General features: G+C 38.8%; 1 protein-coding gene across 11 annotated transcripts in view; it reads left to right on the top strand.

Moving 5' to 3' along the window:
• The window catches only part of ST3GAL3 (ST3 beta-galactoside alpha-2,3-sialyltransferase 3), a 200,384-nt gene that overhangs the window by 69,950 nt on the left and 111,037 nt on the right, over positions 1-19,397 (top strand). For all 11 annotated transcript variants that reach the window (XR_003398894.1, XM_026853479.1, XM_026853480.1 and 8 more), the window contains one exon: positions 12,300-12,392. Coding sequence is in view for 10 of the 11 variants with exons in the window: in XM_026853479.1 (XP_026709280.1) it covers positions 12,300-12,392 (93 nt within the window). In the remaining variant the exon portion in view is untranslated. The remainder of the gene's footprint in view (positions 1-12,299; positions 12,393-19,397) is intronic.

Genomic DNA, 19,397 nt, shown 5'->3' with positions numbered 1-19,397 from the left:
CTGATGTGCCATGTCAGGGAGGGAGTTGCATAGCAATTGTTGCTGTAAAATGTTTTTGAGGTTGTGGATTTTTGAACTGAATTGTGAGGCTCAGATGAGGTTTTCTTAGTTGCTTTTGAGAAAATTTTTATGACATAGTTTGTAGTCTTATGTGTCACAGAAGCCTATGTGATTTCTCTCAGTTTACAGCAGAAATGAGAACAGGCCAAAATGCTACTCCTGGCACTAGCTGCGGCCCAAGTCCAGCTCTCAGCAATGAGAATCAGGACCACAAAGGGAGGGACAGAAAACTGACTAAACATGTGTGTGCTGCTTCTTCCTTGTCTGCCATGCAATCTGTTCCAGCTCATTAAAGAAGGATCATCTGAAAAGCCAACAAACAAAATGTTTTTGATTTGCATATTGAATATGTTTGGATACTTCTGTTTGATTTCAGACCTTTTAATTCCTACTTCAAAATATATTTGCTCTAACCCTTTAAAAGGGTTAATCTTGAAGACCTGAGAAATGTGAGCAGTGTCCTATACAGCTGAAAAATGTTCAGTGCCTTCTTCCTGTTCTTTTTCATCCTCTTTTAGTGACCCTTTTTTACATCATTGAAGGCAGAAATCCCCAAAGGTGGTTGTGTCATTTAACTAGTCAGGGACTCTGATCTTACAGGATTCAAAGCTGTATTTCATCATTGTGAAACTCAGGCTAAGGTGATTTTGTGAAGTGTTACTATTTTGATGAATTAACAAGGAGGAGAGGATAGAATTTGTCCTGTGAAACTTCTGTCAGCGCTGAGCCTTGGAGCTTTCCTTTGGCCTGTACACCAAACATCTTAGAAAACCACTTCCCTCTGTCTTGCAGAGCCACAAATAACCTCCTTCTGATGTATGACTGATGTTCAGTGAAGCTAGGGGTGATATAAGATGAAGAAAGGTCTGATTAATTGGGCTGTTCACAGTTCTTTGAGACAAACTTTATTCTGTTCTCTGACTCATCTTGGTTACATATGGCAGTTTGGATGTTGGTTGGATGGCCTTTTCAGACAAGCAGCTGCTCTTTGATGTGAAAGAAAAAAAAAAAAAGACATTATATTAGCCGAAGAGCATTCACTAGAACAATGTATGGAGTAAACAGAAGAGGTGGTGTGTTTTGGTTTTTTTTTTTTTATCTGGGAGCCTCTGCAGCTGTTCTTACTGTTAAGGGTTCTGGCTATTCTTACTTATTTACCCTAAAGCAATTTGGATTTTCGTTAGTTTTGTGAGGGCATGTTTAGTCACAGTATCTGCAAAGGTTCCTCCAGGTCAGGTTATGTATTTACAGCAGTGTTTCCAGAGGAAACATTTTCCTCCCAGTATGTAGCCTTCCTTTTCTTAAGACTTGGGTATGGTTCTTACTAGATGAATTAGATATCTGTTTGAATTCATTATGACTATCTCTAATATAGGTCAGCGAAGACAGTTTTTTTGGGACTACTGTTTCAGAAAGAAGAGTGAGGAAAAATCTGAGAGTCTCATGACTATATAGAGCATTTTGTAAAACTACTGCTAAATCACATTCCCCAGTTGTGACATTGCCTCTACTTACCATCTAAAGCAATTTGTTCACTGACCAATGGCTGCTTTTCCTCTCAATTTCAGCCCAGTGCAGGGGGAGGAAAAAAAAAAAAAAAAAAAAAAAAAAAAAGTAGCAACTCTTTCATAAGCTGTCCAGATCTTCCAAAGAAGAGTTTAAAGGGCAACCTTTATCACCCTTACCCTTGCAAAGTTACCAAAGAAACCACAAAGGGAAGGTGTTGTGAACTGTTCTTGTTAAAGTTTTGCTATCAGGTAGATGAGAGATTTTTCCAAGTGGGATTTATTCCCCTCTGCCACTTGCCTGTGCAATAGATCTGCTACTGCAACAGAAAGGGTTGAACTTTCTTTGTGGGAAGAAAAAAATGGCTTGACCAAAGATTTGCCTGCCCCAATGTCTTGTCTCAAAGTGCTCCCTAGAATTGTTTAGGAAAGGAGAAAAATACACCGGTGAGAAGCAATTTTTGCTCCAGTGTTGCTCTCCAGCTGCTGAGGAGAGGAAGCTTTGGTATTCCCAAATTGGGGATGCTGTTAGACCTCTTTTGATCCCATCTATACATCTGGCTCCTATATCATACCGATATAAAGAAATCTATTGATTAACTGCATATTGCATTAAAAGAAATGCTTCCTTCTGTCAGTGTTTTACTGTTCTTAGGATCATTTTGGTTGATGTTCCAACGATATGAGAAATAGTGAATAATAAATCACGGTTGATCTTTTCCATTGCATTCTGCTGTGCCATTGTGCTCTCACACCCAGCAAAGCACTGAGAGTTTCTCTGAAATAGTGTTCCATACCCTGGCTGTATTCTGCAATGAAATAAACTACATTTTCCAGAAGAAAGTATTGGTGATTAAAACCTTAGTGTAACTGATTTTTTCATTTGACATTTAAAACTGCTAAACACTGGATTTTGACATTCTAATCTACTAAACAGTAGTATCCACAGATGTAAAAGTGTAATTTTGGCTATGATGCTTCAGGAATTCTTAGTTGATCTTTTTTCCCCCACAGCTGTAGGCTTTGGGGAAGTGTCTTTATTTTCACAGAATCACACAATTGTCTCGGTTGGAAAAGACCTTGAAGATCATTCAGTCCAACCATCAGCCCAACGCCGACAGTTCCCAACTACACCAGATCCCTCAGCACTATGTCAACCCGACTCTTAAACCCCTCCAGGGATGGGGACTCTATCACCTCCCTGGGCAGCCCGTTCCAACGCCCAACAACTCCTTCTGGAAAGAAATGCTGCCTAATATCCAGTCTAAACCTTCCCTGGCACAACTTGAGGCCATTCCCTCTTGTCCTGTCACTTGTTCCTTGGTTAAAGAGGCTCATCCCCAGCTCTCTGCACTCTCCTTTCAGGGAGCTGTAGAGGGCGATGAGGTCTCCCCTCAGCCTCCTCTTCTCTAGACTAAACCCCCCCAGTTCCCTCAGCTGCTCCCCGTACGACCTGTGCTCCAGACCCTGCACCAGCTCTGTTGCCCTTCTCTGGACACGCTCGAGTCATTCAATGTCCTTTTTGTAGTGAGGGGCCCAAAACTGAACACAGGAATCGAGGTGCGGCCTCACCAGTGCCGAGTACAGGGGTCAGATCCCTTCCCTGTCCCTGCTGGCCACGCTATTGCTGACACAAGCCAGGATGCCATTGGCCGTCTTGGCCACCTGGGCACACTGCTGGCTCCTGTTCAGTCGGCTGTCAATCAACACCCCCAGGTCCCTCTCTGACTGGCAGCTCTCCAGCCACTCCTCCCCAAGCCTGTAGCACTGCTGGGGGTTGTTGTGGCCCAAGGGCAGCCCCCGGCATTTGGCCTTATTGAAGCTCATGCAGTTGGGCTCAGCCCATGGCTCCAGCCTGTCCAGGTCTCTCTGCAGAGCCTCCCTACCCTCGAGCAGATCAACACTCCCACCCAACTGGGTGTCATCTGCAAACTGACTGAGGGTGCACTCGATCCCCTCGTCCAGATCATCAATAAAGATGTTAAACAGGAGTGGCCCCAAAACTGAGCCCTGGGGGACACCACTCATGACCGGCTGCCAACTGGATTTAACTCTGTTCACCAAAACTCTTTGGGCCCGGCCATCCAGACAGTTTTTACCCAGAAAAGCGTGTGCCCATCTAGGCCACGAACAGCCAGTTTCAGGTGCATTAATTCCTACTAGTCTGAGTGGGTTTCCTGAATTCTAATTGGGTTGAGTTATTTTTTCTCATCTCTCTAGCACTTGTTTCTCTCTCCTGGACCTGCACTGATGGATTCATTACACTACAAATAAAAAAACACTGTTCCATATCCAAAGAAAGCATTGCCTGTTTGTAGATGTAACAGATGAGGGTTGGTGATGAAGACTTAAGGGTTACAGCAACAAAATGATGGCATTTTAATTTAACTTCTTGCATTCTTTTGTTTCAACAAGAATGGATGTGATAGGTGAGGGTTTTATTTCCCATCAGACTTCTAATTGGCTCACTTTCTATGGCCATTGTGTTAACAGTTTTGAAAGGTCTCACAGCATTTAATTTTTGCAATTTTTGAGAATTACACGTTCTAATGTTAGGGAGCACTACCATTTCTGACTTTGGGGAAACAATTTATTTAGACATTCTTTAGTTTCTTCAGAAAACAGTTCAGGTCGAGATCCAACTGAGTGCTGAGAGTTTTTATTGACTACTCAGCGAGCCCTAACACATCTCATCTCCAAAAAAGTGACTATCCTCTATTTAGGTCATCTTTGTCTTTTATCTGTAAACCCAGAATGTTGGTATTTATTACTGAGGATGGAAACTAGTCATTTTGGATTTATGGAAACTGGAATAGATAAAAGTCCAATAATATACAAGCAGGAATTATGTTGATTATCAGCAAGTTACTTCATCATTAAGTTAGAAGTTTCTTTGTCTAAAGATTAATAAATAATTGAAAAATCAGGAAGCAGTCAGCTTTTTTTTTTTTTTTCCTTTGGTAAACAGCTGCTTTCTGTGAAAATAAAATTTCTATATTTCATGCTTTTTGTTTAGTCTGACAACTGGTGTTTCAGCCAGTTGTTTTCTCCTTTCCATGTTTCTTGAAAAACAAACAAACAAAGCCTCAAATGGTCTGTTTTCTTTACTCCTTATCTGTGTCTATTTGAACACAATTCTGCTTTTTCTCTGTGCTACTTGTCTTAAAGGTAAGCTGTAACAGAAACAGAAATTTTTTAAAAAGTGGAAAGTTTATAAAAACCAAAGGAGATCAGGAAATCAGGAATATTACTCAATTCTTGGAGGAATATGCAGCATGAGGTCACATACAAAATGTGCCATGGACTTTTCTTGGATTTTTTTTTTATGTCATCCTTTGAATCTGGTTTTATAAATTCAACTTTTAGTTTATTTACTTATTTAAAACAAAAAAAACTTTCTAGCTTGAAAATTTCTGATTCTTTTGTCCACAAGGATCCCAACACTTTTTTAGAAGTTGATAATTGAGGTATTCCAGGCAGGGTTGTTGGATTCTGTGAATTATAAGAGATGGTACAGTGATAAAGGCTTTTCTGATAGAGAAATCACTTATAGCTGTATTTCTGAAGATGTTTATGTATTTATTACTTCTGAGACTAATCTTAAATTTCTTCTTCTGTCCAGTGATCTAATTCCAAGTATGTCAAAGACTTGGAATGGAATTTAATAAGAAACTAGGATCCTTGTGCCTTTTTTTGTGAATGGAAACATCTTCAGTGTGTTTGTGCAAAGATGACATTTCACAAAGGGCTTTTGCCAATGCAGAAGAGTTGATGCTTGGTGATCACATATGTGCCTTTGAGATTTCCAATGGAGACGACTCTGCATCACTTTAATGATAAGCTCACAACTTCTTTGACTGACACGTTGCCAGCATTAGTGGTCTGCAGCTGTTGGTGCCCCTCTGCCTAGTGTGCCTTTCCCAAAGGGTAGCATTGACTGCGTGTTGTGTCTTCATTCAGGGCTATGGAGGTGGGTCATGAGTTTTGGTGTGGAATGTCTTTAAAACTTTCTTTTCCTGGGCCCGTTTAATGTAACGTAATCTTCTTCAGCTGGTGTTCTTCTGCAGTCCAAATAAATAAAAGTATGTGTTGATTATCTTCCCTGTTAAGAAATTAATTTCATGAAAAGTCACAATTCTTGGTGGTGAAGCAGAACAGGACTTGTTTTTAGTGTGCATCATATCTTTTTAGAAAGAGGGATTTGGGCCATCTTTCCTTGTATTCAGTCATACAACCTCCTTGAGGAATTTGCTTACATACTGAAGTAACATTTGAAAATATTTACATCTATTTAGCTGGCTATAGTGTGATAGATGCATTTCCTGTCTCTTTCAGTGTAAGCATTCTGCTTTTCCTCCTCTTTCTATCTCCTCATTCCTTTCTTTTGTTTGTTTAGTTTTTCCTCAGCTGGAACTAGAAAAATAGCAAATATCACATGATCAGGCCATGTAATTCTTTGAACCAAAGTTTGGAAACTTCTGACAGAGCTGTAATCAGAGTTTAAGGAACTCAGTGTTTCTTAACCCACACTGTGCTCCTGGTACGTGGCTGGAGCTCCACATTCAACAAGAGGAGGGTTCATTGGCTCATCTTGTTTCCGTAGTGTCTTGCACTCAAAGAGATTCTGCCTGTCAAAATGACGTGATGATCATGACTCTACTTATAAAGTCAGATGTGCAAATATGTTTTTTCAGTCCCTTGCTGTTACTGATGTATGGGAATTAGCTACTATATAAGTGAAAGCTGCTGCTGTTGTTAATGTCCTCTGTTGTTGTTAATGACTCTTCGTGCTCGGACTGAATAGCAGTAACTGAAGGAGAGTAAAATACCTGTATCACCAGACCTGCTAATGGTGTCCTCCCATGCCTTTAAGTGAACTGGTAGTATCTGCTGTGAGGCTGACAGTCTGTAACGAAGGGGAGAGTTGATGGGGCATGCACTTTGTCATCCATCTAACAGAAGTCCTTGCTAGTTGGGAAGGGAGGGCTGGTTTCTGGTTTTGTTTCAGGGTTTTCCCCCCTCAAGTGGAATTTGTTGCTTTACAAGCTTATGAGATACTATGAAAAAGCATATTGAGGACTGAAAGCTATCTATTTATTAGGCTATAAATGATGTATAAAACAAATGCCATTCAAAGATCTGGGACCCTTTGTTATTAATTACTTTTTAAAAAGTACACTAGCCATTCTGGTTGTGTCTTCATTAGTAACTTGTTTGGAGCAGTCCTGCAATTTTGAAGCAAATCCCGTAATTGTTTCTTACTGTATGCTGATTGAAATGTAGTCCTGGGTTTATCTGGGGGAAACTAAACTGAAAGCTTTATTCCAGGAGTCTACAAAATGCAACAGTATTTAATTGGGGACGTAAGCATCCAAACTAGAACTTGGCCTTTTGGCCAACATTGAGCTATGTATGTATGGATGTATCTGGCACAGGGAGTCTCCCTGGGATCCTATCTAAAATAAAATGTCCTCAATTTCGTGTGGTGTGCTGTGGGCTTTCAGTATTAACTGCTTTGATTTAATGATCTGCCCTTTTTTGATCTGCCAAATTACTTGCTGATATTATTTCATTGATACTTCATAATAACCACTAAGTTTTATGTGCCTTTCATTTCATGTTCTCATCTCATCTCCTATTTATTCTTCAGTTATCATGACATACATTTTGTGGAGCTGTTGTATAGGTGTAAGACTCAAGTTATTTTGGACCAAAGAGAAAGAAACTCCAGGATGAAGGGTCAACCTAAAGAGCACATTGTCAAAAAACTCATTTTCCTTGTTTTGGAAATGTATAAGTACATATATTTTGTGTGCAAGAATAGCAGCAAGAGAAGTCAGTCCTCAAATAATCTCAAGCAGTTGACATTTTTCAGTTTTTACAATTCACCATTTAAATTCCATGTTGAAAGAAAAGCTGCAAAATCTGTCTCTTAAAGTGTACTTTGTAATATTCAGTTACATGAGCTTAGTTGCAGACATTTTTTTTAGTAGTCCAAACACTGAGTTTGTATTACTAATTTTTTTTTAAATCAGTTTAGATTCCAGTCCTATGAGGATGACATGCTGTCCCTGATCAAGACATGATGAAGGAATTAACCATGGTGACGTTTTCCTATTTGAGATTAAAAGAAGACGGACGTCTGCCAAATGCAAGCAGAAGGAAGAATTTTGTTACTTTTTCTAAATCCTCTGAAAGCAGCTGGATTTTTAACTTATCCAAATTGTGAAATTTTGTTAAGATTGATGTCCACATAGCAGTGTAGAGAACCACAGTAAACCTTAATTCAGGATGTGTGCTAGTCTCATAGGAGAAAAGTCAGGAAAAAAAGTCACAAGAAAAATCAAGAGTACATTTTCTTTTTAGGGAAATAAATTCCCTTTAACTTGACCCTCATGCAGGCACTTGTTTAAAAACTGCAGATGTTTACAGTTACTGACTATGAATTGTCTCCCTCACTTACTCTGGATAAACTTATTGTCTTACTGGTTTTTCCTGCACAAAATCTCAGCAAAATTTAAGGGACAGCAGTGTCATCTAATTATATTCTTTCTGCTGTCTCCACTAGCTCTTTAACTACCTCGCTCAACCTAGCTGATGCTTTCACTGTAACTAGGAGCATGAAAATAAGGAGCTGAAACAATATGCTTGGACCTGGAAAATGTAGAGGAGATTTGCACTTTGTGCCATAAGAGTCATGATAGCCCTTCCCGGTTTACTGCAACAGCTTTCTGTGTGATCGGGATAGCCGTGTTTTCCAGGCGCGGTAATGGAGCTTGTGAGATGAAGCTATTTACTGGTAAAGCACTAAAAAAGTAATATTGTTTGGTTTGGTGCATAGTTCTTGACCCATCTGTTGTAAGCAGCATTCGGGATTATAAAACGAGAATCAAACATAAGCTCTTGTAATGCTGTGCACCATGTTTTGCTAATTTGTGAGGCAGACTTTGCAGAATATAATACTGCTTCTTCCATTTGGAAATAAGAAACATAATCAGAGAAGCAGCAATATATGCAGCAGTATAATAAGTACATTGTCATCAGATAAGAAGGAGATGCTTATCCATCCACTTCAGTTCTGTACACATTTTTTTTTGTTATGGAATTGTGTACCTACTAACAGCACTGTGATTTTATAAAGTTGGATTTGTTTGAAAAATGTAGAGTTCTCTATGGGGCACTTCATGCAGGAAGTCTGATTTGCAGTCTGATTTATGGAAGAGCAATCTCTGCGAGATCTGTGAATCTTGCACGAAAAAATCACAAAGCAAATGTATATATCTACAGTTATGTTAGCTTGGATAGCTTCATGTGGTAGCAGAACGGTAGGCAGTAAGGCTGTATCCTGCCTTACTCGAAATGTTTTGCATTCAGTTACACCTGATGTAGCACATGATCATTATCAACATGCTGGCGATGACAATGTGTGCTGTGTGGTCTGAAGCAATTGAACCAATAAAATGTGTCTCTAGATAGATTTAAAATGTTGAATGCCCACTTCTAGTTTTCTGTAGCCTGCTGGCTCAATATGTGGCTAGAAGAAAGGAGATGAGCAAATGTTGAATGATACGAGATGGCAGCTACAATTGGCTTACGAGAATTGTTCTGCCTCTGGCACTCCAGATCATGAACTTCATCACATCCAAGAAATGTTAACAGCTCGGCCCCTCAGGCTTTAGCAACTCTTGACTATCTTTGTGGGTTTTGTAATTGACAGCTCCACCATCAGTATGCGGCTCTGATTGGCATTCTGTGCGACTCAAATGCATGAGGGTTTCAGCCTACTATTCTTTTTCAGAAACACCATGATGGGCATCTGAGTGACATTTTAATTTGATAATGAAAGCGCCGTTAAATCAGAAAAGAGAAAAATGCCTGTGTTTGTGGCACAAGATATTTTCTGTGACCACTGAGGTCATTTGAGAAATGCCTGCTGTTGAAATAGTTATACAAGTTTGCCAGCAATGACTCACTACCGTGGTGGCTGCAGATAAAGTCCAGTCGCTTTCTGCTTGTTTTTTAAGATTTTGCTATTAGGGGGTTCTCTATGTTGCTTAATAATAATCCAGCAACACTTAAGTTTGCCTGATAAAGATTAAGATTTCCCACGTATCTCCGTATCTAAAATGCTGCAACAAGCTGTGATCTGTACACTCTGCTGTCCCTTTTGACGAGGTCAGAAGGGGATATGGTTTAGCAGCATTAAAACCTTCTGTTTGTCAGCAACAGGCCTTTCCTTCCTGTGCCTATTTCTAAAGACATTCCTGACTGGAGTCAGAACACAGATCATTCAGCGCAAGTCTTCAGGATTCAAACGTGTAGGTGCTCACTTCTTAGATTCTTTCTCATCTCTCTCATTTAGAGTTACGTATTATAATATCACCTATGGAAACCAAAGTTGTGGATTTGGGTTGTGCTAGACAGTGTTACACCTGTACGTCTCTCTCATGTCTATATAATATATTTATAGAAATATAAACTTTGCTGTAAATAACTCACAGTGTGAATAGCCAAATTTTTTGTTCTACCATCCTATAGATGAGGAATTGTGATAGTAAAATATATACAGGAAATCTGTGACAGAATTAGAACTGGGTTCATGTTCTTAATTTTTTTCCAGTGCTTTTCATCTGCAAAGGTCTGAAGAAATTATATACTTTATTTTCTCCAGTTCATTACCTCTTCCAGCTGTTGAAGGTTTAGATTTTTATTCAGCAGAAATAGATTTTATCCTTTAAGAACTATAGATTTAGGAGGTTTTGTAGTGTATGCAGTGAACTGTAAAATCAATTTATCTATCTATTGATTACACAGTTGGAACTGGCTAGCGATCTCTTGGGAAGTGACCTCAGAATCAGTACAAGAAGGACAGTAACTATCAATTCAGCATGGTATTACTGTCATTCGTCATTCAGATACGTAATTTTGCCAGCTGGGGTTCTCTTTGCACCACTGCTCACAGTCCCACCAGGACCTTGTCTTCAGCTCAGGGGTCAACTCATTTGAAACTCTCTAAATCCATGCTCATTGCAGTTTAGCAGTAGTTTGCTAGTTAAGTGATGTTGGTAGTGTAAATGTTGGTGGTGCCTGGCAAAGAAAACGTCATTAATAACGATAACGACGTGATAATAATGGGCTCTTCAAAATTCTTTTTCTGGATCTGCTCTGTGGATCTGTACTGTCATTTCATTTGACTCCTACTGTTGACTTGTAAGAAAAAACCTTTCATTACTTGCCTACTGCCAACAAAATGGTGTAATAAATACAATACTATTGATTGATTCTTTGCAGTAGTTAATACTTGCAACTTCCACTGAATGTTGAGCATGTGACTGTAAATGCTTTTATTTAAAGGAATATTAATATTTCTCATACTGTGACTGACGTTAAGGTATCTCATGTTACTTGGAAAGCACAAGTGTGTTAACCCTTGTAATGTTTTCATGAAATGGATGAATGTAAAAATTTTGCAGATGGTGAATAGGAAAATTAAATGTGTTTTCCATGTGTTGTGGTTAACCCCAGCCATCACCATCCAGCCACTTGCTCACTCCTTCCTTGTCCCCTCCTCCTCCCCCTGCCCCCTGTAGGATGGGGAGGAGAATCAGGGGAAAAGAAGGAGAACAGTTTAATGACAAAAAATATAATAATAATAATAGTTAAAATTAATATAGCGAACTAGAGAGAGAAATAAAACCCAAGAAAAAACAAGTGATACACAATGCAATTGCTCACCACCTGCTGACTAATGCCCAGCCAGTCCCTGGGCAATGATCTGCCCCTCCCAGCCAACTCCCCCCAGTTTATACACTGAGCATGACGTTCTATGGTATGGAATATCCCTTTGGCTAGTTCAGGTCTGCTGTCCTGGTCATGCTCCCTCCCAGCTTCTTGTACACCTGCTCCCTGGCAGAGCATGGGAAACTGAAAAATCCTTAACTTAGGATAAGCACTACTTAGCAACAACTAAAACATCAGTATGTCATCAACATTATTCTCACACTAAATCCAAAACACAGCAGTGTACCAACTATGAGGAAGAAAATCAACTCTATCCCAGCCGAAACCAGGATACCAGGTCACTCAATAGATCTATGGCAAAAGTATGTACCAGACAAATATATTTTCTAGAGTTGCTAATCTTGTTTCTGTAAAAAACCTAAATGAAAGAAAAAACCCCAATATTCTAAATTGGTCCAGAAATCACTAAGCAAGCTGAATTAAGACGCATCTCAACAGAACAGCAGCCATGTCATCTGTTCCAAATACTGAAAGTATACATCCCTTGATGACAGCCTGTCAGAACTGCTCAGCAGTTCGTTTCAAATGCGGGAAAGGTATCTTCTAAATAATACTCTAAATACTTTTCTATAATTTTAACTTTGATCTTACTTTAGAAAAATAGCCAAAGCAAAGTGCTGTTTGTTTTCTTCCTTTTGAAAGGTTGAATTCTAAAATGATATCTTGGTATTTTTCTTCCATGAGCTTTACTTTCCTACATATAAAAATCCTTCATTTTTAAACTAAAAGCTTTCAGCAGTTTAGTGGTATTTCAGATATCTTTAACCCTATCCTTTGTTGTTCTCCTGTGACACATGAATGCCCATCTGTGTTTGCTGTTATTACTCACAGCTGTTTTTCAGGAAAGCTATAAGTAGAAAAGATAACTTGGATGGTTGCAAAAGCCAGTTCATAGCCAGGAGTAGTCCTGACTCTCTACTTATCTTTTCACAGGCCTCCAGAATTGGCGTCAAAGTATGCAAATTTCTCTGAGGGAGTGTGCAAGCCTGGTTATGCATCAGCGCTCATGACTGTCATCTTCCCAAAGTAAGTAACTACTGTTGGTTTTTTTCCCCTGATGACTACTTATCCTTCAAGGTGGATGATCTGCAGAAATTGTCTTGAAAAGTGTCATTATTCTGTCACTTGATTGGTTCAAGGGGAGACCAGTCTTGAAATACTGGGCTATCTGAGTGGTCACTGGAAATCACTTAATTGATTTCAGTCTGACTAGGAGCTTGCTCAAAGAATAGAGAGTTCTGTGTGTTCAATAACAAAACAAATTATATTGTCAGTGCATGATACAGATGTGTGGTCAAGCTCACTGCTGGTACCAGGTGACGCAATCCTTAGGAAACTTCAGTCATGAAGTGACAGATTAAGTTATCTGGATTAGTAAAGTGTGGTGGCTTTTTTTTTTTCACTTGGGAGAACAGAGTAAAGCATTCCTCAAGGGCCTGGAGTCTTTGCAATAGTGTTTTCTAAAGCATTTAAGACATAACAAGTCATGCATCTTACTGTGTTGAGAAGTTACTGTTAGCTGAAGTGTTAGTTTCTTCAGAATTGGTTTCCCTCTGAAAGGGTGGGAAGTTGCACTACTGTTTGATAGCGCTCAGAAATGAGGAATGTAATCATAACAGATCACAAAAATTTACCTTTAAATTTGGCTTATGGCTTTCTCTAATGCACCATGTGGCTTCTGCATTTCAAGGAGTTTGTAGAATTGCTGGAAGACAATTCAGAAGACAGGTTGGCAATAACATTATATTGTTGAAGCTCAAGGATCCCAGTTTGGTTCATCAAATGGAAAATTTGACCGAATGGTTAATTTGACCTTTGTACAAGCTTCTAATGCATGTGGAAAAAATGCTCTAGGGCAGTGATCTCTTTGGCAAAATAGGTTGTGGACTTTTTAACACAACTGGTGCTTTTCTAAAAGATATATTTTATTTCTTTTGAGGAGGGACTTTGTGTGACTTTCACATATAGAGGTTAGGTTGGGTAACCATGGCTTTCACTCCAAGCCTGAAACTGGTGCTGTCTCCTATGTTTTTATTGGCAAACATGGTACCCACAAACTTCAAAAATTAAAAATAAAAATCTGACATTGCCTTGTAAGCAGCAGATACTGCAGCCAGGCCTTAAAAACAAAATACTAGGTGTTGAGACTATGCTCTCCATCACCAGTGTAAAACAAACAATTAGTATTATCATCTGTGTGAATTTTGGACCTCTGGTTAGAATATAAATAAATATTAGAACTGAAGGTAGATACATTATCATTTGTTTCTTTTAAGAACTTTCTGAGTGCTTTTAAGTCTCTGTTTATGTACATATTAAATGTAAATAGTATAGAAGATTAATATAAGGTATGAATTTAGCTGTGATGTGATGTCTGAAGCTAAAGCCTTCCTTTCTTTATACAGCTGAAACCTAACTGCCCTTTACACTGTTACATATTGATTCTGCAGAGATAAATCATATACACTGAAGAAGAAAGACTGTGTAATACAGTTAAGGCCAGAAAAATACCATTAATGGTCCCTTATCCTAATTTATTTCATGACACAGGACATGACGTTTTCTTCCAGTACATTCATCAGGGATCACAGGCTAGTGAGCTTGACTTAAAGATTTCACTTGATGGAGAATCTGGTAATAATGTGTTATATTATTCCTATGGATAAATTCATTATTGCAAAAATATTAGTTTCAATTTTAAATTTATTTAAGGCTTTGCCTTCAAGATTTATTCTATCGGTAGCTACTTACAGATTGCTGTTCAGTCACTTTTTCCTATTAGCTAACTGCATTGAACTAATACCATGCAAAGAGGTAGTAACTTGTCTCTGGTCTAACTAGGTGGTTGTTGTCTTGTTCATACATTGAAAAACCATATTCATAGTTCTAAAGATAGCATCTCACTGAGGATTTATGTTCAGCTGCCTCTCTAACATGAACCCTCTATGTCTAACCTTACTAAGGGAGACATTTTTTTTCAGGATGTCCTTTAATTCTTAATTGAATTCATGTCAGACATTTCATTATTTTACCTAGGATAGGTGTAAGGGTGGCTGACCAGTAGTTCTGCAAAGAATTCCATGCTACACTTAAGATTCTTTCTCTTTTGAAACTTCTCTCAAGAAGTTCTCAAAGAACTATGCAAAGTTAATATTACTAAGCCAGGTATCATAGTTTAATATAGGTAGAACTCTTAAAGCCTGATTAACTTGCCTGTTGATTTAAGAATTTGGGCTGCATGATTTCTTTTATTTTAGCTTTTATTTTCAGTTGCTCGTATCATTAGGAAAACATCATTTTTGCAACTGACATTTTTCAGGCTTGGTCTTTGCCATATAATGTGTGGTTTTGTTGGGGTTTTTTACTTGAATAAAGCTGGTTTGGCTGTTTTCAAGTATGAATAAAATGAATGTTTTCCCATTCTAAAGGTTCCTGTCTTTTTAGTGCAATTTTAAATGTAAATAGGCAAAATAAGATGGAAATAGTTGAGATGGAATAAATATTTTTCAAAGGATGTAACTCTTGTTGGTAAGTGCTTCTTTAATGGTAAAAATGTGAGTTCAGACTTTACCAACCACAAGCAAGCACTAGATGGATTAAAGAGCAATACCCCGAGAAATCTCAAAATGTGGTTGCTGGTAAGGAAAGACCAAATGCTGGGGTTTTTTTGAGGTCCTTGTTCAATCAGTTCTCATTCTAGCAATGCTTGATGCCTACATCAATAATCCTAGCTGGAAAAAATCCTGGGTTAAGTGTGCAGATGATAGGCTTACTGGAGAGTACTAAATAAAGGATTGATTACTTTTAGAGAACAATCTGGATTGCCTGATTTAAATGGCTACAGTCCAACAAAATATATGTTAATACATCCAATATGAAATAAGACATCTGGGAGGAACAAATGCAGCTTATACCTTCAAGACAGAAAAAACTCTGTCTTGGAAACAGGCACAGAGAAAGCTTCATGTAATCCCAACAAAATACCATAGCTGAAAAGCTGTTTCACGTTCATATGCACACATATAAGTTGATAAATTTTGTGTGTAGTGCTGGCTTAAAATTAAAAACCTAAATTCCCCGAAAACCTCACAACCTGAGACTTCTAAAATACTGTGTCCAGTTTTGATGGTGAAAGTCCAAGAAGGGAGGGGAAACGGAGATTGAAGGAAAGCCACAAAAATGAACAAGGACTGGCTTAAATGGTAAAATAAACAAGGCTCCTAGAAATAAGTCATCTTTCTGAAGCAGGAGTTGTATCCAAATGAGGAGAATAGGAAAGATCATTAACTTTGACAAGTTAAATATAGACCATAATGAAGTAGTCCAAAAAAATGTTGAGGAACAACTTTATAAAGGCGTAAAAAAAACCAAATAAAGCTTTTTGTCTAACTGTCAAAAACAGAAAGCCTGCCAGAGATCCCGATGGGCTGATAGATAATCATAATATTACATGTGAGCTAAGACAAGGTAAAGCCATAGCAGAGAAGCTATTTGCATTGCTATTCACTGCAGAACAGTTCCCACATGGAGCCTTCCTTTCTGGGGGACAGGCTGGGGGACGTTGACAGAAGTTTGACATTTTGGAGCAAATCAGCACAATGAATTGCTAGGAAAAGTTCTCACTTTGCGAAGAACTCGGTGGTGAAGTTGCTGAGTTACACACGGTTGCGTATAATGATTGCTTAAATTGGCCTTAGAATGGAAGAATGAAAAGCAGTAAATGTGTCAGGCTTTTCGAGAGAGGCCTGTGGAGCGTTTGGGAAACTGAAAACTGATAGTGAGCCTGGTTTCTGTATTAGGCACCTCGGTAGAAACCGTAAAAGAATAAGAGAATTAGTGTTCAGTGACAGGACTAAAGGTGATGATAGAGAGGAGTCAAGTTGTCTTCTGCAGCAGGAAGTCCTGCCCTGTAAATCTGCTCATGGTGTTTGAATGACTGGAGAAGCATTTGATAAAGGTGATTTAACTAATACAGTATGTCTGGATTTCTTTAAAAAACAAAACAACAACAAAAACCCAACCAAAAAAATCAACCGAACACATGGTGTTTTAAAAACTGTGGGAAATTAAACTGCTGTAATCCTGTAGTGGTTAGGTAGTGACTAGGTAAATATTGGAAACTGTATGGAAAAAAATAAGATTGGACAGTACAGCAGTGTTACCCCCGGATTCCTCTGGAGAACATGTGCTGCCATCTCTGCTGTTCCAAGTGCTCATAAACTATCTGGAACGAAGGATGAATAATAAAACACTGACACATTTTTCCAGGTAGCAAGACCAAAAGCTGACTGTGAGGAATGTCAGAGGGATCTCACAACACTAAGTGATGGGGCAACAAACATACAGGCCAAAATCAGTTCTGATGGATGTAAGGTAGTGCTTGTTGAGAAGATTGATCTGACAGCATATACCTAATGATGGACTTAGTTATGCCTTGTAAATTTGGAAAGAGATCTTGGAATTACTGTGGATGGTTTTGTGACTTATTGACCAGCGATGGTTAAAAGACCATGGACATATTAGGAGATAAATGCAGAAAACCCAGGAATATGTTGGCAGTGTTATGACACTGTATAAATACCCCTTACACTTCTATCTTCAATAACACATCTAATTCTCTTCAAGTAATTTTGAAACAGATCTAGAAGAATTATATATAGTGGTAATAAAGGCTAAACAAAAACATGGAGCTATTTCCATGATAAAGAAGGTTGAATAGACTTCAACTTTCCAGTCGGAGGTAGAGCACGCAGAAGGTATTCACAAGTATGTGTAACATAATGAATGGGATGTAGAAGATGCTTAGGTGATTCCTTCTCTCCGCACAAGATTTGGAAGTATAAATGTAAATATTGTGCACCAGATTTATAATTGTCAAAGGTAAGTTGTATTTGATGCTATTTCCAGTTATATTTTTCTGAGAATGAGTTCCATAGTGGACAAAAGATTAAAAAAACCTAAAAAGAGTGACAGTCTGGTTCTGTTGACTGTAAGGGTTCAGAAACAGGCACAGAAATCTCTTAAGTTACAGGAGGCTGGAACCTAAGTGGCTGTTGAGGACAGAGTGTAGCTTTATATATTCCCTGTAAGAAACAGACTTTTTACTGAAATATTGGCCAGTGGACACAGACATCAAGTATTGGACAAAATGGACGTTTGGTCTAATCCATTGTATTGTGCCCATGCCTGTGGTTTTGTTTTGGTTTGATTCTGGACTTCTTTAATTATTATGCCTTAAAGGCAGACTGGCATAGCTTCAGAAAAACAGGCTGTAATCTGAATCATGACAGTGGCTCCCCACCAAGAGCAATGGACGCATGATCTCAGAACTGCATCTCGGTGTAGGAGCTGGGCTGCATCTGCTGCTCACTGTAAATGAAGGAGTTACCGAATTTTTCACTTTCCAGGATAATACAATTCTGCCTCCTGCAAATTTCCCAACAGTAGATAATGACTCAAAGTGCCTGAAGTAAGGTTACTGGGTTTGGAACGATACAAAGAAAATGACAAGTGGTAAAATGGCATCAATAGGTCAGTGAATTAGACTACTATGTCCAGTGAATTACACTATTTTTAGTAGGTCTGAGGTCACCTACAAGTCTGGAGCTAATGCTTTGACCTTTTTGTAGAAGGCACTAACTTGTGTTTGCAGTGGTAACACTGCAGTCTCCTGCCTGTCTGGCCTTACTGTGGAAATGATGTTGCCTGTGTACAATTCTTTCTATGCCCTATTCTTTATCAAAGGAGAAAGGAGACCTCTGCCCACGGTTTGCGGCTGACATGCCAGCCCCGGACAGTTCAGCTACTGACAATTTTCCAACCACAAGCTCTTGTAAGTTGGCAGCTAATACTAGAAATTAGAGGAGGCGGGAATTAGAGAGGGAATGTCTGCAGACTTGTGAATCTGTGTTTGGAAAGAGAACGTGGTAAACAAGTATTTAAAGAAAAAGAGCGTCTGAAAGGATTTTGGAATAAGGGGGAAGGGGAAAGTTCAATATACAACAAATGTATAGGTGTTGTGACCAAAATAGTGAATTTAACGTTTGTGATTCAGGTACGTAAGACTATTTTTAGCACCGAAGATATGATCATAAACATCTATTTCTAGTTAGTTGGTGCTAAGAAATCACAAACTTCTTTAAGTCAGTTCAGAAACAAAATCAGCTTGGGTTGTTTGATTATGCTGGTGCAAACTTTCTATCGATTAGCAATTGGAATTTTCTTCACGGTCTTTGGGTTTTTTGCTTATCTTTCAGTACCCCAGCCTGTTCTCCACTCTGAGGAAAACCAACTCTCCTGTAAACTCTTCTGGGCTTGTGTGTTCATGCTGAATTGTTTCTCTGTATATAAAGTTCAAAATTTTTAAGCTTTCATATCAGCAGAGAATGCATAACACAAATTTATGCCAGGTGTAGAAATTGCAGTGGCTTTCTTCTGTCATTCTTTCTGTCATTCTGTGGTTTTTTTTCTGATGTTTAGTTTCCCCTTTATAGTGTAGGTCATAAACTCCTGTGTATTTCTCCACTTCCACAGGCCAGTTGTGTATAGATGGGACAGCTCTGGAAGGACTTTCGGTAGAATGTTCAGGGTAGACTCCTGTCTCCTTGATACCAGAGCCTGGCAAAATTTTCTTGCCATTGCTGTCTTGCAGGTATAGTTCATGCAGCTTTTATACTTTAGGAAAAAAGCATTCTTGCATGCATTCTCAAATGCAAATGGGGAATAAGGGCTTCAGGTGAAACTGGAGCTTTAGCAGGGGTCAGGATAATTTAAAAATGTAGTTCCCTCATCCCAAATACTTCCCTATTCATTTCCATATGCCCTTCCAGGAAGCTGTGCCTCTTATAATAAGCACACAAGAGCATCTTTCCATCCCACACTTTCCTGCTTTGTTACTTAGATAGTCAGAAAAAATATTTTAAATAGAGAATTTTTAACCTCTGCTTAGAACTGACTTTATTCATCTTTGGCTCTCTTGGTGCCTCATGAATTACTGCCATACTCAGCATGGGCTTGTACTGAAGTGACAGG

Source organism: Athene cunicularia (assembly GCF_003259725.1).
Source record: "Athene cunicularia isolate RWA chromosome 8 unlocalized genomic scaffold, athCun1 chr8_part1, whole genome shotgun sequence".
In the NCBI taxonomy this organism is placed as follows: Eukaryota; Metazoa; Chordata; class Aves; order Strigiformes; family Strigidae; genus Athene; species Athene cunicularia.
This window is presented reverse-complemented; position numbering and strand designations above follow the sequence as displayed.